Below are 16,627 nucleotides of genomic sequence, written 5' to 3' on the forward strand. Positions count from 1 at the left end.
TATGTGCTCAGTGGTTATTGTGATGGTGATGAGCATCTTATTGACGCCATTATTATTACTGTGGTTATGAGTTTAAGCGAGGAAGAAGAAACTCTAAAGAAAGGCGGTAAGAACTTGGGGATGATAAAGCTCAGAGGGTAGATGAGGGTAAATTTGGAAAGAAGCAGGGAGAGGCTGTTTGAGTGTGTATAAACCCTGTAGGATTAAAGGGGAAGCTTGCACCAAAACTATAGGGAATCAATGCCTAGAGTTTCCTGATTTGTTGCTTCTGCAATTTCATTTCTTGCTAGAGAGGATCCCTTGCTACTTCCTACCTGTGCTATCTTTTCATGTCTGCATTGTGAAGGAGATACACAACACCAACCTTAGTGTCCTAGGACAGTGCCGTGTTGCTTTGGCATTTGTTTTACCCATGACTGAGTTAAGCCAACTCACTCATGCCACAGAAACTGGAATTTTATCAATGCTCATAAACATCTGAAGTGCTGGTGGGGCCAAACTCTGAAAAGTGGAGCACAGTGACAATACAAGGGCAGCACAAATGAACACACAAAAGTTCCACACGAGCATGAGAAGGAACTTGCTTACTTTGAGTGTGACATAGCACTGGAGCAAGCTGCGCAGACAGGCTGTGGAGTTTCCTTATCTGGAGATTCATAACACACCTGGACACTTACTTGTGTAACCTACTTTAGGGAGCCTACTTGAGCAGGGGGGGTTGAACAAGATGATCTCCAGAGGTGCTTTCTTACCCCAATGATTCTGTGATGTTTCTCTCATTTTCTAAACTTTTCTACATTTTCTGTGTGAATCTGTTTAAGCTTAAGACATAGCTTATTTCAGAGTGGAAACCACCATGAAAACTTGCAAGGATTTTTAGAGACACTTTGCTGTCTGGCTATTGATGAAGTGAATTTCCAAGAGAATTCTTAGTTTACTTCTCTAAACAAACCAACTGGTTGTCTGAGTCATGAGATATAGTCATTTGGTTACTTTTGTTTTACTTCAGCAAAATATTTATTTCTAAGACCAGGAAAAAGAAGTGAATATAAAATAAACTCAGAAAAATATTAGTCAAAAATCCACTCCTGTGCTGAAAAAAATTAGAACATACTTGTTTAGATGCACCGAAGGCAATTCAGAATTGAAGCTGTGTCATGGTTTTATGATTTTGATTATCGATATTCCACACCGTAACATCATGTAGTGCACTGGGAGTAAAAAGAGTTAATGTTCCAGTTCCATGCACCGGTCTGGAAGAGAAGAACTACATTCCCCAGAACACTCTGTGTTCAGAAACAAGATATAACCCCTGGCAAGGTCACGAGACCTTCCCTTTCTTTTTTTTGTCTCTCTTCCCTGCTGCTCAACCTGACAGCACGCATCGCCTCAGCGCTATTGTAAGGCCTACAACTTTCAGCTTGTGAATGTACACAATGTACCCTGTGTATTGCAGGGTGAAGTATGTTCCAGATAGGACTGACTGTTCCCATAGATCTTCACGGTTTATTTTTCCTCCTGTTGTTAGCTACCTTTGCATCTGAGCATTTAACAACGTGATAAATTCCAGATGCTAGGCCCTGCATTCCTCTAAACCTTTCCTTTCCAGACTTGGTAGCATTTTAATAAAGCAACACAAATGTTTCTGAGCGTAAGTACGTGTCCAGAGATATGGAAATACCATGGGTAATGTTTCTGGGTCAGTGAGGTAGTCGCATGCAGTAAGGGGTTTGGGTAACTTCAAGGGAGAAAAGAATTTTGGCATTATCCAGCATAGTTTTAAGATTATTTCAAATCATCCAGTTGAATAATGGTGTGTTGAAGTTCTTAATGATGTGATATACTAAGAGAATAGTCAGGAAAAGAGGGAAAGGTTCTCACGATATCTCCAGTCCAACCTCCTGCTCAAAACAGGTCAGGGTTTCTCAGGGTTTTATCCAGTTGGGTCTTGGAAAACTTGCAAGGAAAGAGATGACGCAGCCTCTCTGGACAGTATGCTCTGTTGCTTGACCGTCCTCATGATAGATACATTTTTTTGCTGCGTATCAAGTCAGAACCTCCTTTGCTTCAGTTTACATCCATTATCTGTGTCCCACACTGCACCACCAGGAAGAGCCTGACTCCATCTTCTCAGTAACCTCCTGGCTCCTCACAGGTTGCTCTTGGGTCTCTTTGAAGCCATTTTTTCCTAGATTGAACAAGCTCACGTTCCTCAGCCTCCTCACAGAATAGATGAGGCCCCTGAGCCTCTTTGTGGCCCTCTGCTAAGCTTACTGCAGGTGATCAATGTCATTCTTTTTACCAGGGCCGCAAAGTCAAATACATTATTTTAGATACAGTCCAGCAAGTGCTTGGTGGAAGATGATAATTACTTTGCTTGATTAACTCACTAGGCTTCGGTTGGCCTTTATTGCTGCCATGGCACACTCCTGGCTTGTGTTTAGCTGGCTATTTAATGCGACCCCAAGGGCCTTTCCAGCAGAGCTGCTCTGTGCAAGATGTTTGTCCTTCCCACAGGCAAAGCTTTTGCATTTGTCTTTGTTCTCTTTTATGAGGTTCCTCTCAGGCTGTTGAGCTCACTAGCTGATCATCCCGAAGTTTAGTTTTATCTCATGCACTTGGTGAGTGTGTCTTAATTCCATTGACACGTTTGTCAACAGGATGACTTCAGATTTCTGCAGCACTACCAGTGGTTTTTCATTCTCTCTGGGGAGAGTGTGACCTATAGGCCACTGTCCTTTGAGTCCTGCTGTCCTACTAGTTGTTTAGGGTTTTTTGAACCCGTCCAGCTCTCTGGCTTGTCCAGAGCTCCTCAGTCTGAATAGGAGCGATTTACCCTTAGTAAATTCATGCCATCTGTTCTTAGTACCTTTCTTCTCCTTCATATGCCCATAAATGTGTCTCAGGAGAACTTGGTCTTTGATTTTTTAAAATTATTATTATTTTGCCAGCAGCTGATGTAAGTGTGATTGGCTTATGGATCTCCAGATTGTCCTTTTGGCCTAGGTTAAAGATGGGAAAAAATTTGCATTTTCCAGTGTCTGGAGATCTCCCCCCAAGAAGTCTCTGACTTTTTGGAGATGCTAAAAAGTGTTAGGACGTTTGCCAACTCTCTCTGTGTCTTTGGGTGAAGCTTCTTTAGTCCAACGGTCTTATATGTTTATGTAAGTAACGTGTGACATGATCCTCATCATTGCCCAGGTGGAACAGGTTGCCCAAGCTGGCAATTCATCACCTCCAACACTACCTGTAACCACAGAGACATAGGAGATGTTGCTAGTGAGTTGAAAAAGGCATTAAATACTTCAGCCTTATCTGCTTCTGCTGTCACTAAATCACTCAGTAACAACAGAGGGTCTGTGTTTCCTTTCAGCTTTTTCTTCCGCTGCTCGTGTAGGTGTGGAAGCTCTTCTTGCTGCACTTTGGTGTCCCTTGCAGTTATCAGTCATAGGGGACATTTGGCTTTCTTAAGAAAGCTATCAGTGTTTGTGCATGTGATGTTTTCTAAACTCCTTTGTAGCCTGTTTCCTTTGTAGCCCCTGTTCCACCTCCTGAGCACTGAGTCTTTACACTGGAGCTAACTAAGTCTGTGTGAGTATGTTTTGGAGGGTTACTGGTGGGCTTCGACATGAAAGATCTTCAAAAAGAAGCAAGGAACCTTTATTTGGAAAAAAATGCTATAATTGATGGGAAGGACAGATGCAGCATAGAGGTGTGTCGTCTTGTAACCTCTTCTAGTTCTTATCTGACACAGGACCTGAATTAATGCTAAAAACATGGGCAGACGGAAATGCAGTATTTTTAGGCTTAAATGATTCTGCCATAGAAAATAGCTTACTGCATACAGCAGACAACTGGAAATATACACAGTTATGTTAAATACTGTTTAATTTTCCTTTTGGAAGTAGTATAAGAACTTTAATATAAATCTTAAACAAAAAGTGTTTTGAACATGAAGAACAGGGAGGTGATCGTCCCCCTCTGCTCGGCTCTTGTGAGGCCCCATCTGCAGCGCTGCGTCCAGGCCTGGGGCCCCCAGCACAGGAAGGACGTGGAGCTCTGGGAGCGGGTCCAGAGAGGCACTGAGATGAGCAGAGGGCTGGAGCAGCTCTGCTGTGAGGAAAGGCTGAGGGAACTGGGCTTGTTCAGCTTGGAGAAGAGAAGGCTGCGGGGAGACCTCATGGTGGCCTTCAGTGCTTGGAGGGAGCGGATAAACAGGAGGTGGAACAGCTGTTTGTGAGGGTGGATGGTGATAGGACAAGGGGAATGGTTTTACAGTGAGACAGGGGAGGTTTAGGTTGGATATGAGGAGGAAGTTTTTCATGAGAGGGTGGTGAGGCACTGGAACAGGTTGCCCAAGGAGGCTATGGATGCCCCATCCCTGCAGGCATTCAAGGCCAGGCTGGATGTGGCTCTGGGCAGCCTGGGCTGCTGGTTGGCGACCTGCACACAGCAGGGGGTTGAACTGAATGAGCACTGTGCTCCTTTGCAACCCAGGCCATTCTATGATTCTATGATTGTTTGATTCTATGAATCTTAGCAAGCATCTGCAGTGTTCAGGAGCAGCCAGTTCTTTTTGTTATTTTGGAGAATGCAGATTGTATTGTTTTTGCTGTGGCTTTTGAAATAAATCTATTGTGCATTTCCACTGATTTCTCTTCCTTTGCTGATTAATTTTTATTGCATTTGTTACACGGTCATATTCATTTGGGTTTAGAAGTCCTCTTTGGTTGCTTGCCAGTCTATAACAATATTTTTATGTTACCAAGAATCTGAAAAATGTTCCAGATAACAGTAGAATAGATGTCCTCCCTTGTTGCTCCAAGTGCTCAGGAAACAGCTCTTTTGTCAAAAGTATACAGGAGAACAGAGAAAACACCACAGTTTAGATATGGGGATGTTGCATTGTGGGAGTTAATTTCTGTGCTCCACATCCTGCTATGTTTACTGCTTTTAATTAAGTAAGCTTTTCTGATGATACACTCTGCTTTCCAATTGCAATTACAGTTGCAATAAAATGTCAGCAGGTGCGCTGTTAGGGCAGTAAGCCAGTTGTTGATTTATTCTTCCATTTGACTTGAAACCAGCATGGGAAGGAAGAAGGGACCACCTCTGCAGTTTTGTATGATTCCAGACACCTTGAATGGCTGGCAGAGTATGGAAACAGAGACCTGGATTTGGGCCAGGGTTATCACGTAGGAGTGAACATTTAGAGAAAGGACTTGTTTGCTTGTGTACATTCAACTCCAGAATGAAAGTACGTGGCTTATGTACTGAGAGAAGACAGTAATTATCAGGCCATCTGTATATAAAGGCAATAAAGCCCCACCACCTTTATTCATTCCTGTGTACTTTTAAACAGGTACAAAACATCACAGCTAGCTTCATTAGATCTGTGCCTTGCAGGAGTGTGTTCCTCACTTGAAATAAAGGGCTAGGATCCCTCAGTGCTGATGGATCTGTTGATGTTGCAGTCATGAACATCATAATCACCCAGCTTCTGGATGCCTTGCCACACAGCTGAATTTTCTCTGATGTCTGTAGTCTGTGCAGCCCCAGGACAGTCAGACTACCAAACTGGGAACCAACTCGCCTTAATAAGAATGGCTCTTGACAAAGGGAAAGGAGTTTTGTATCTCAGCTTTCACAGGCTGTCAAGCAGGTGACTTGCCCTGCTTAAGGTCTGAAGCTCTGATCTCTCAGAATTGGGGGCTGAGCAGATGTAGGCAGTTTATTGTGAAGGAGGGAAAGGGAAAGGTCTCTTTTTGATATGCTTATCTAGATGAGAACACTGAAACCAACCTCTCCTCTGCTCACGGTGGAGCAGGAAATGCAGTCCTACTCCGCCTTACCTCCACAGTTGTGACTTACCATGAGTGAGCCTCAGCTTTTCCAGACATAGCCATTTGCCTTGAAATATTCATCACAGCACGAACTTTTCCATGCTCCAGTTAAGAATCCTGGTGCAAGGTAATTTCTTCTGTCTTCCTATTAGTGGGATGGGAAGGCTTATAGGTGATTTGAGCTCCAGTGAACTGCATCAAGGATCACTCAACCCTGAAGTCACCTTGATGCTTCTAAGCCTTTCTGCACAGGGAGACCTTGAATGAAAAGTGTGAAAGACTTGATGTACCTAACTAGAACAGATGAGTGCCCTACTACTTGTCATTAGTACCCATGTACTTTTCTGTATTTGGTCCTGTGGTGGCCTCATGGAGAAAAAGATTTTCTATACATAAGCATATTAAAGTTAGGCAGATAGCAAATTCTTGCACACCCCCTGCCTGCTACCAGCAGGCTGCTTACAGTTTCCAAAAGCAGATAAGGAGTTAGATGCAGTAGGGATGCTTGACCATTGGGAGCACTTTGAGATACAAAGAACTAATGTTGTGTTTAATAGGGGGCTAGATTAATCAGAAGTCCATATTCCTCCTGGTATGAGGAATTTACACTTTCTTCTCCAGAAAAGTAAGAACTGATACAGTCATGATACAGTTTATCTATGTCTTCCTTTTTCTAGAGCCTTAAATCAGGCTGTTTCTCTGCTTTCTTCTGCTAAAGAGAGGCCTGCAGCCCATGTTATAAAAAGAAAAAAAGGCCATTTGAGGAGTTGTATATCAGTAGATAAAGCCCAAAACCACAGGAGGAACAGAGAAAATTTCAGGCTGGAACAACAGGAGACTTGCTACCTTTGCAGAGTGGCTTTCCACTTTGGGTCTGAGAAGAGTGAGCTGAGGATACAGTAAGCCACAGGGTAGAAGGTTTGTGGGATGGCTGGTGTGATAGGAACAGCCGAGAAATACTGCTCATTCGATCAGACAAGGTTTTACCATATTGTTCTGAGTTCCTGCATAAATACAGTGTTTATAAGCCCTTCACCTAAAGAATGAGAAATAATCCATTGTACAGCTGTTGCCTGCTCGTATTTTTCGTATTTGTATGAAAGGCAGGGGTCAAGTATCTTGTCTTGTTGTCAAAATTTTGTGTCAAAATCAAGTCTGAGCGAATAACCAGTTCTGTCTCTGTTTCCAATCTGTGGAGAAAAAAAAAAAACATTACCGAAAAGCCCCTTTCCTCCTTTTGGCCTTCTAGCCTTACATTGCCTGAAGTAATTAAAAGCTGGGTGATTTATGATGTACCTGACTAACTGTGCCTCTGCTGGTTACCAGGAGCAGCATTTTGCTCTCAAGTATCAGGTGTTCTACCAAGGTCACAACTGCATTAATCTACGAAGCAGTATATATTTATGTAATTTATATATTTATGTAATTATAAGCCAAAATCAGACCCATATTTTACAAGGGAGTGTTCTTGCATGCACTCAGAAATTAGCTTTGCTATGTATAAGAAAAGAAGAGAAACATAGGAGCGACTCACCCAAGCAAAACCAATGGCTGTCAGAGAGATAACCAGACTGTTGCTCTTAGGTAGTGAGCCAGTGATTTTCAATCTACTTCAATTTCTGGGGCCCAAAATTTCATCAGGAGAGGTGCATACCTTTGCATAGCAAACGTAAGTAGTTGCAGTAGGTTTTCTTCTGTGATTTTCTGAGGTCTCCTTGAAATTGATTCTCTAAAAATTAGCCACCCACATTAAGATGACCATTTAAAAGATCTCTCCTAGTCCAAGGTATCTTGTCTGTGGTGTATATGTGCGTAAGCATGCTCAACATGGATGCCTTAGGGTGTTGAGCACCTGAAAGTGCGGGTAGCCATGATAGGGTTGTGTCCTTCCTGGAAATGAGGCCACATAAGCAGACATTGCAGAGACATGACCACCTCTAAGACTGAGGCTGGAAAGCAGATGTTGCCCATCACTTCGCTCCACCAGCCAGAGACATTGCATGTGCTGTAGTTCCTTAAGCATTTGAATGAATATCAATGGAGGGATGTGGCATTTGTGTTGTAACATCTTGATTTTTCTCAGTTCAGCATTACTGTATCCTGGCTGAGTTTCAAGACAGGCAGCTGAGTTTCAAGCAGACAAAAACAAAACAAAATGTATTTGTTCCTTGAACAAGCAAATGTATGCAGATTTCAGCTGTCCACCTCGATCTGTTAACAGTAGCAGACTCAGTGGCTTTGTGGGCTCAGCCTTCAGTCTTCTTGCAGGTGGTCCAGTCTCAGCAGTTCATCCTTTCCACTTGTGGTCTCCTTCTGGTGTTTGCTTATACCAGTGTTATGAGGCTTTCTTAGCTTCTTCTGATGCTACTAGCCATTTCCCCCAAATCTTTCATTTCTTAGTTTCAGTCTGTTGCTACACAATCCATTGTGTAAACTTAATTCTTGGTACCAGCAAGGGGTCATAAATGAAGTAGCAATCATTTAACTTATCGCTGGCATACAGTCTTCTTTGGAATTACAGTCAGGCTCGTGTATAGGACGCTAGTTAGAACCCACGCGATGTACTGCATATAAAGGACTTTTGGTTGTTGTGGAGGTTTTGTGATTTTCTTTCCTGCTCACTTCCTCTGTCCCTGCATTCTGAGCCAGCTTTCTGCCCCTACATGTAGATTAATAATTTGTGTTTTGTTTTGCTTTTCCAAAAGACATTGCTGGTCAGACATTTCAGTGTTAAATTAGGTTTTGGCATGTATGACAACAACAGTCTAGAGGGGAAAACCAAGAATAGTGCAGCATGCATTTCAAAGGAATTATTTTTATGGGGAACATGCTGTCAGAACCACTGTGACCATACAGTGCACTGCAGACTGTAATCCTTTCTTACCTTTTTAACTTCTCTGGTTTTCAGCAAGTGCCGATCAGGGAATTGTTTTTAGATGCAGTTCTTTCCTGCAGCAACTCTGCTGGGAAGGAACTTGTTCATCTGTGTAGGAGCGGGTATAAATGGAAAAGAAATTCTGGACCATTTCACTGAGTGGTTGTCATCTGAAGAACACATGTAAGTACAGGGCTTGTTTTAGGGGCTTAGGCCATACCTTCACATGAAAATTCATGCTTTGAAAAGAAAAGCATTTGGCTTTGTGGTTTAAGTGCAAATCCATACAAAAAGATTGTTGCTGTGATCTGTTGGAGTGAAACTTTGATTCCTGACACAGCAGATCTTTGATGTGCTGGCAATACCAGTAATTAGAGATGGAAATGCATTAATTTCACTCTTCTGAATTATGAATGAAGAAATGTACCTTCTAGCTCATCAATCACTGGCAGGGCCATTTTAAAAAGAGAGAATGTATGCTTTCCAAGTTTCAGGTTAGCACAGCAACTAGTGCCTCATCCTACATAATGGATTAAATGTTGATCAATGAGACAAGCATTGCCCTTGGGAAAGGAAGATGTCATAGATGTCATCATTTATATGTGAAAGAAGGAAACTGGCTTTAGCATAGTCTTCTGTAGGAGATGAGCACAGGCCAGACCAGATTGATTCTAAAGCTCGTTCTTCAGGAACACAGTTCTGTTGTAACTTGCACGTTCAATTTAGGGAAGACAAAACCCAAAATACACAGCTGACAAGCAGCTCTTTTTTCTTTTTTCTTTTTTCTTTTTTTTTTTTTTAGGTAAAACTGCCTGAAAGTTTTAATCCCATATGTGAGGCAGACAGATGTTCCAGGGGGCTGAGTAGGGGGCTGTCGAGATTGCTGGGTGGAAGACACACCAGCACTGTGCAACGCCAGCTCTTCTCCATTAGGAAGAGCCAATGCTCAAAGATAATAATTTTAAAAATATGCCTGTCAGTTCAATAAATATAGATGTGTCTGCTTCGTTCTTCTGGGCTAGGGTCTTAATTCCTCTGGGATTTGCTGTCTGGTAGCAAAAGATAGAACATCAAGAGATTGATCATGCTTAAGTATGTATGTTGCTCTATTAATAAGCTGATTTTATTATCTTCTTTTGCCTGCAAATAATAATGTCCTTTATAGGTAAGTTAATTTTGTTGTAATTTAGGATCAGTGTTGGTAGAGTCTGTGTTGTTTTTTTCGTGGCACACTGAATCAAGAACAGAAGAAAAGCAGAGCTCTCAAGCAGTACCAGAACAGCAGTTACCAGCAAATGGCCATTTGTTCTTCAGTCTGCTTGGGCAGCCAGCACCCTGGGATCGTGATATCACACTTGATTCCAGACTCCTACATACATGTTTTCTTACCCAAGGTGGAAAAAAATCAAGCGTTTGTTTGATTTTATGGGTAAAAAGTGTTAGTTTTACTTGTGTCAGATTTCAAAGGGATTTCCCTCGAGTCATGATGATGGTTTAACTTCAGAGATCGACCCAGGAGGTGCAGTTTTCAGACTTGGCTCAGTCACCGTGCAAAGCTTATTGGCTATAGTAAGATGGAGTTTATCTAAACATAGCTGCAGGGAGAGACTGTTCAATTTTCTTATCTCATTTTCAGCCATTTGAAAGTGCTGTCGTCTTTGTAGGAGACAGAACTTCTTGACGGTCTGCTTGTTTGCCATTCAGTGGTCTTAGGAGCTTCATAAACATTCAGCAGTGGAGACTTTATGTGACTTTATGAGACTTTAAAAATGATGCTGACTTGTAACCTAGATACCTTAGAGTTAAAAAAAAAAAAAAAAAAAAAAGTAAACAGTGAATTCAGGTGCTCTGCTGAATCGTACAGAGAAAAAAAAAAAATTACTTTTTTTCTTTAATTTTGGTTATTGGAATGATCATAGTTACAGATTTTAAAATAGCCTTTTCCCATCCCTTCTTGCTCTAGAGAAAACAGATGCAAAGTAAGCAAGGTAAGGATAAGGGAGGAATGTGTGTAATCAGTCTTGAGAGACTCTGGTTGGAGACTAATAAAGCCAGGTTCTTGAGGCTTGGTCTGGGAAATTATACTGGGGCTTTCAAGTTACACAGTGCAGCATCCACTTGCTCCCTGTCCCAGTTGCGTGCACCCTGCACATGGAGGCACAGCTACAGAATCTTCAGATCCTTCTGTTTTCTGGCCTCAGTTGCCTCAAGAAAGGTTGCAAGAAGGTACTCCCCTGGTGATGCAGGGAAACTTGATCCCTGTCTCTCACAAATCTGAGCACAAATTGCTCTTTTAAAATGCATAGCAACAAGAATTGGTGAGAAGTGTTTTTATTTACTAGCACACTTGGCCCACAGAATGGACCTCCAGCTCCTTCCTGCTGGATTTACAGCCTCCTATTTCCTTTCTGCTTTTCTGACGCATGCTGCATCAGCATGGCAATTTGGTGGGCAGCCTGGTCTTGTTAATGTATTTAAGACTGGTCTTGAAAGCTCCTCTTGGGTTGATCCACTTAGGGGGAAGTGTGGAGCAGTGCTTAATTTCTTGGCTCTGATAAGACCCAAGGTTAATGCTGACTTGCTAAGTCTTGCTGGTAGTTCTGTGATATTTCAGCCGCCGTTAGGATCAAGGCAAGCTTTAAAGAAGAGATGTTGGAGACTGGAGAGTTCAGATTCAGGAAAGTGGGTGTTTTCTCTTCTGGCTTTGGCAGCTGGTTGTGCTCAGTTCCCAAACAGTGTGTCTGAGTACGCAAGCAGACCTTGGCGGGCCGATCAGAGTATCAGATCCTTAGGCTTATTACAAGAAATCCTGTCTGCTTGTCACTGGAAGAGCGCACACTTCTTTCCCTTGCAAAATGGTGATTGTGTGTTCATAGTGCATCTTCTCCTGTCCCCACTGCAGGCTGAAGCCTGTGTAACTTGATGAATATTGTGAGTGGAGGCACATTAATTGAGCACGCAAACATGTAATTATCCATACAATTAGCCAATTGATTTCTTCTTTTTTCAGCTTTGCTTACAAATATGGGAGCACAATTATTTAGTTGAGCAACTTATCTGAAGCCAGAAACTTAATTAACATACAAAACATACAGAAGTAAACACTGTTAAAAAGGTAGATCCACTTGTGGTACCCACCTCTTTTCTTTTGGTGTGTGATTTGCTAAATCTGAATATTTTCACCTAAGACTGTCACATGGTTTCTGCCTCACCTCTGTCCTTTATACTGCTGCACATGTGGCATGTTTCCTTGTTATAGAAATGGCACTTTCTGTAGAAATTGTTCAGAGGTTGCAATTAACCCATGTGCTGGCTTCGGTCAGGAAGAAGCTGTACCTTGTGCTTGCTATCAGATCAGTGCTACAATGTTTTTAAAGCTGTTCCATTCCCATGAAATGGGGAATGCCTACTAGCCTTGTAGGAAAGCCTACTGAAGTAATGAGGTTGCTGACAGTTGCTGTGTGCTGCAACTTCTGGAAAGTAACAATGGCCTTTAAAATTGTCTGTAATGGTGCACTTGAAGTTTTACTGCACTTGGAGTTTTCTGTGCTGGGAAGCTGCCACTTTGTGGAGAATGAGGGATCTGGCAGTTTTTACCTTGGAACTCTTGTCTTTTGCAGTGAACAAAACCCCAAATTGTTCATGCTTGATGTCTGCAGCACTTATCTTTGTAGTTTGTCCTGTTACGTGTCATTAAATGCTAAATTCAGTTGTTTTGAGTTGGCTTTAAAAGAAGCATGTGGAAAGGCAGTTTCAATAACAGGCAGTTTCAGTAAGGTATGAAGCTTCTGAATTGTGGCCATAGTTGTCTACATGTGAATCCCAACCTTCATCCAGCTGGCCAAACATAGTTTGCTGCTACTCAGTTCAGTTTGACCTTGTTCCCAGTGGTAGCTCCGAGAACTGACACAGGTTGACAGACTCAGCAAGTGAGTGTATGAGAATAGAGACATGAGGAGCACGGTACAGGTTTAAGTGCAAAGTGATAGCTGACTCTGATTCTTTCTTGTTCTGCAACTTCCTAGACCAGCAGCAGCTCCGGGGACATCGTCAGGGTGCAGTTTGTGTGTGTCAGAGTAGATCAGGCTGGGGCTGGCTCCTTCACAGCCCGAAATAGACAGCGGTGCCTGACATAGGAAGAGTGCAGCTGTGCTCTGTGCCAGCAGGCAGAAGCTGCAGATTCTGCCTCCTAGGCTCAGGGCAGGGTTGTAAATAAAGCCTCTGGGGCTGGGCTAGCAGCATCTGTGTTGTAGACTGCTGTGCAAGTTTAGGCTCTGCAGTGTCAATTTAAAACAACTGAATTTGCTGGAAATGTTGAGTTTATATTCCCTTCCCTACTCTGATGCTGTTTATTCTGCTGTGAACAACAACCACCTTCTCTCTATTCCTGTGCAGATGTCGCTCCTATGAGGACTGCTGTGGTTCGAGATGCTGTGTAAGAGCCCTCTCTATCCAGCGACTATGGTATTTTTGGTAGGCCGCAACTAAATTCCGGATTGTAATGTTTCCAGTGTCCTGTTCTTGTCTTACTTGTAGGATCAGAATCAGGGTATCGCCAGCCCGAGTGATGTAAAGTAAAAAAGATACAAGTGTGCAGTAATGTGCACGCATAAATGAAAGGGCTCCTTTTTTTCAGTTATAATCAGTTATATCATGATTTTGTAATACCTTAAGCAGTAAAAAAATTTTTTCTGATGAGTAGAGGAAACACTGGAAAAGGAGGATACTTGTTTCAGGTTGGCTGTTCGCATTTCTGCATACCGTTGGTCTACACAGCCAGTGGTCTCACATTTATCCTTACACCCATCCCAGCTACTTCCAGATGGCAGCATTTGTCCATTTTTGTTGGGCACTAAATTTAATTTTTTTTTTAAGAAGATTGCATAAGGAGAGTTGTACATTCATACAGGGTTTAAGACGGTCTCCGTACTTCATGTCTTGAACATGTCATGACAGTTCTCTGTATTGAGGCTTCAGTTAAAATGAGAATGTCACTGGAGGTGACAAGGGAGAAGAAGGCAGAAAAGTTTAAGCTTGTGAAACCAGCAGCTCAGTAATGTGGATAAACCTTAAACTAATAACTTCTATATGCATAACAAAAAAATAAGGTAAATTCTTTTAGAGGGGAACTTTTTAAAGCGCTTGAATGAAACCTTCCCATTACAATAGAGAGGAAGCAAAAGATCTCCTAGAAAACCTGATTTTAGGCCTTTTTTTTATGTAGAATTTGAAGACTGCTTTAAAAAAATCCTTAAAAATTGAAATGAGTAACTACTGAAAAACAGGAGCCTTATATAATATAGAGATCTCCGAAAGCTGGCAGTGGGATTTCAGAGTACAATCCTTATGGATATAACTGAGGAGTTCTGCATCTGCATCCGTAGAGTAAAATTGTGAATTCGCTTTCCTATTCAGAACAAATCCTTTGCAGGAACACTGCCAAAAAGAAATGTATTAATTTTGGCTCAGGGAAATAGTTCCTCATTCTGCTCCTGTGTCCACTGCAGAAAGAAGAACAAAATTTGATCCTGTTATAAAATGTATCTTAGTGTTGTTCAGCGCCATGGCTCCTCTCAGGCACCTGGAAGTGCTCTGGAGGAGATAAGCATGGTGTGTAGGCTTGCCTCTGGCCAACTTAAGGAGGAAAAAAGAATAATAAAATCCATTTCTTGCATCCAACCCTTCCAAAAGTGCACAGTTATCATAGCCTCCCTAGCTTCAAGGCCACAGTCACTATGATGTCTGATAAGTACTCAGATTCAGAAAAAGTCTCTATTCAAAGACGAAGATCTCCTGACACAGGGCATCTGAGCTGGGCAATCATCAGGAGGGGTTGGAAAAGAAGCAGACAAGAACAGAAGCAAAATGATGGCCTTTTCCTTAAAAATATATATCTTGGCTAGGAAGTACAAAGCAAAATATGACATGGCTGTGATTCTGTCATTTTCACTGTTGAATGCTTCTGCTTGAGCTTGAGTGTTAGCTGCCATATTTTCCATGGGAGTCAAAATTACAGTTTTACTCATTTAAGAGCATAGAATCATAGAATCCTTAGAGTTGGAAGGGACTCTTAAAGGTAATCTAATCCTGCTCCCCTGCAGCAAACAGGGACATTACAACTGGATCAGGCTGCTCAGAGTGTCTTCCAGCCTGGCCTTGAATGTCTCCAGGGATGGGGCATCCACCACATCTCTGGGCAGCCTGTTTCAGTGCCACACTTACACCTAAGTCTAACGCACTCTTCTTTTATGGGCAGAATTAGCATTCTTCTTTGTACAGCCAGTCCCCCTAAAATCTACTGAGTAGCTTAGGTGCTCTAAGAGCTAGACTTGGGTCTAGGGTATGCAGCTTGAAACTGTATGGGCCTAGCATTTCAGTTTCACAATCCACTGTCATAAGTCAGATAAGAATCTGAACTTTCCAAAAGTTCAAGGCACTTCAGTTTCGGATTTGTGTTTTATATGCCAGAAAATATTCAACAATAATACAAATCACAAGAAATGTCCACAGTATGTACATAAGCAACTCAAGTTATAGCTATCTCAAATGACATAGACAACCCATCCAACCTTAATGATTCTGTGATTCTGTGATTTAAGAAACCCTGATAAAAGTCGTGGACTGTTGGCTGATAGATGGTACTCTGTTGTTGAACAGTCTCAGTTTGAGAGCTCCCTGAATGCAGGTGGGTTTTGACCTCCTTCTTCTTTTTGCCTAGGTTCCTTTTGATGATGGGAGTTTTGTTCTGTTGTGGAGCTGGTTTCTTTATCCGAAGACGGATGTACCCTCCTCCACTTGTAGAAGAACCTACTTTTAATGTGTCTTACACCAGACAACCAGTCAACACTGCATCAGGTCAGAAAACGTTCATCAAACAAATTTCACTAATTTCTTACATTTGCCAAGGTATTGAAAAAGCATGTTTTTGGGGGGAGAGTGTTTGTATTTGAGAACTGGGGGATTTTGAATAGGAATTGCCCTGCACTGACCCACTCAGTCACCTCCTGTGATGAATGAAGTTCTGCCTTCCAAATGGTACCGTACAGCAGCAGTGCACAACAGTATGTATGAGACCCAGAATAGCAGGACTTCTGTTGTGGTTCCTAGTATCTTCACAGTAGTGTCCCCGTAAATGGAAGGAGGATAGTGAATGCTCACTTTGCAGTGTAGATGAAATGATGAATACCCAAAATCAACAGTGATATCTCCTCCATGTGAGGAATTTGGAAAAAAGAGCTCTAAGTATCATTAAATATAGTTGGTGAAATTTGACAGGGGGGAAGGAAAGCCAAACACTGTTCTTCCATTTGTCTTCCGTATTCTGTGCTGTTTTTTCTGAGATATAGTTGCCCTTCACCCTTTGTTAGTCTGATTGCTGGTCCATCATAGCTGCGAGCATCAGGAGGATCCACATAGTGACGATTCCTCTGGCAATACTGTTTTAAGTTTCTTATTTCTTGGACTTAGGCTGTTAGAGTCCCACTTGGGAGAATCCTGCAAAATAAGACTCACCTGTAAGGAGATGTTGGCACCTTAGGGGAGCACGTAAAATCCATCTGTCTCTAGTTGAAATACGTGAGGCATTGGGATCATATCTGAGTGGGCAATTGGGTATTTGTCTCTTCCCCACCCCAGGAAGGCCAAAATGAGATGCTTATCACCATGCTGCTGATGGCACACGCCTCTGCTAGTGCTCATCCATGAAAACACACATAGGCAGGCAAAGTTGGTATACTGACATTTCTCCCCCTGGGCTGTCATTTCGTCACAAGACGAGTTAAAGAGTGCTGAAGCCAGAGGGTAACTACCTTTTCTGACAAGTTTTTAGGAACTGGTGATTTGTTCTAGTTTTACACTGCCTTGGAAGTGTAAGTAAAAGGCAATATTTTTCTTTGAAGAGGAGATCCCT

The 16,627-nt window shown here is 42.2% G+C and overlaps 1 protein-coding gene across 5 annotated transcripts in view; it reads left to right on the top strand.

Moving 5' to 3' along the window:
• VOPP1 (VOPP1 WW domain binding protein) overlaps positions 1-16,627 on the top strand; it is a 62,961-nt gene that overhangs the window by 42,555 nt on the left and 3,779 nt on the right. For 3 of the 5 annotated variants that reach the window (XM_048950512.1, XM_048950513.1, XM_048950511.1), the window contains 2 exons: positions 13,114-13,153; positions 15,437-15,573. In XM_048950512.1, the coding sequence (XP_048806469.1) occupies positions 13,114-13,153; positions 15,437-15,573 (177 nt within the window). Of the gene's footprint in view, positions 1-13,113; positions 13,192-15,436; positions 15,574-16,627 lie in introns of all 5 variants that reach the window. The other 2 variants (XM_048950510.1, XM_048950509.1) reach the window with 1 other exon arrangement.

Source organism: Lagopus muta, chromosome 7 (genome assembly GCF_023343835.1).
Source record: "Lagopus muta isolate bLagMut1 chromosome 7, bLagMut1 primary, whole genome shotgun sequence".
NCBI lineage: Eukaryota > Metazoa > Chordata > Aves > Galliformes > Phasianidae > Lagopus > Lagopus muta.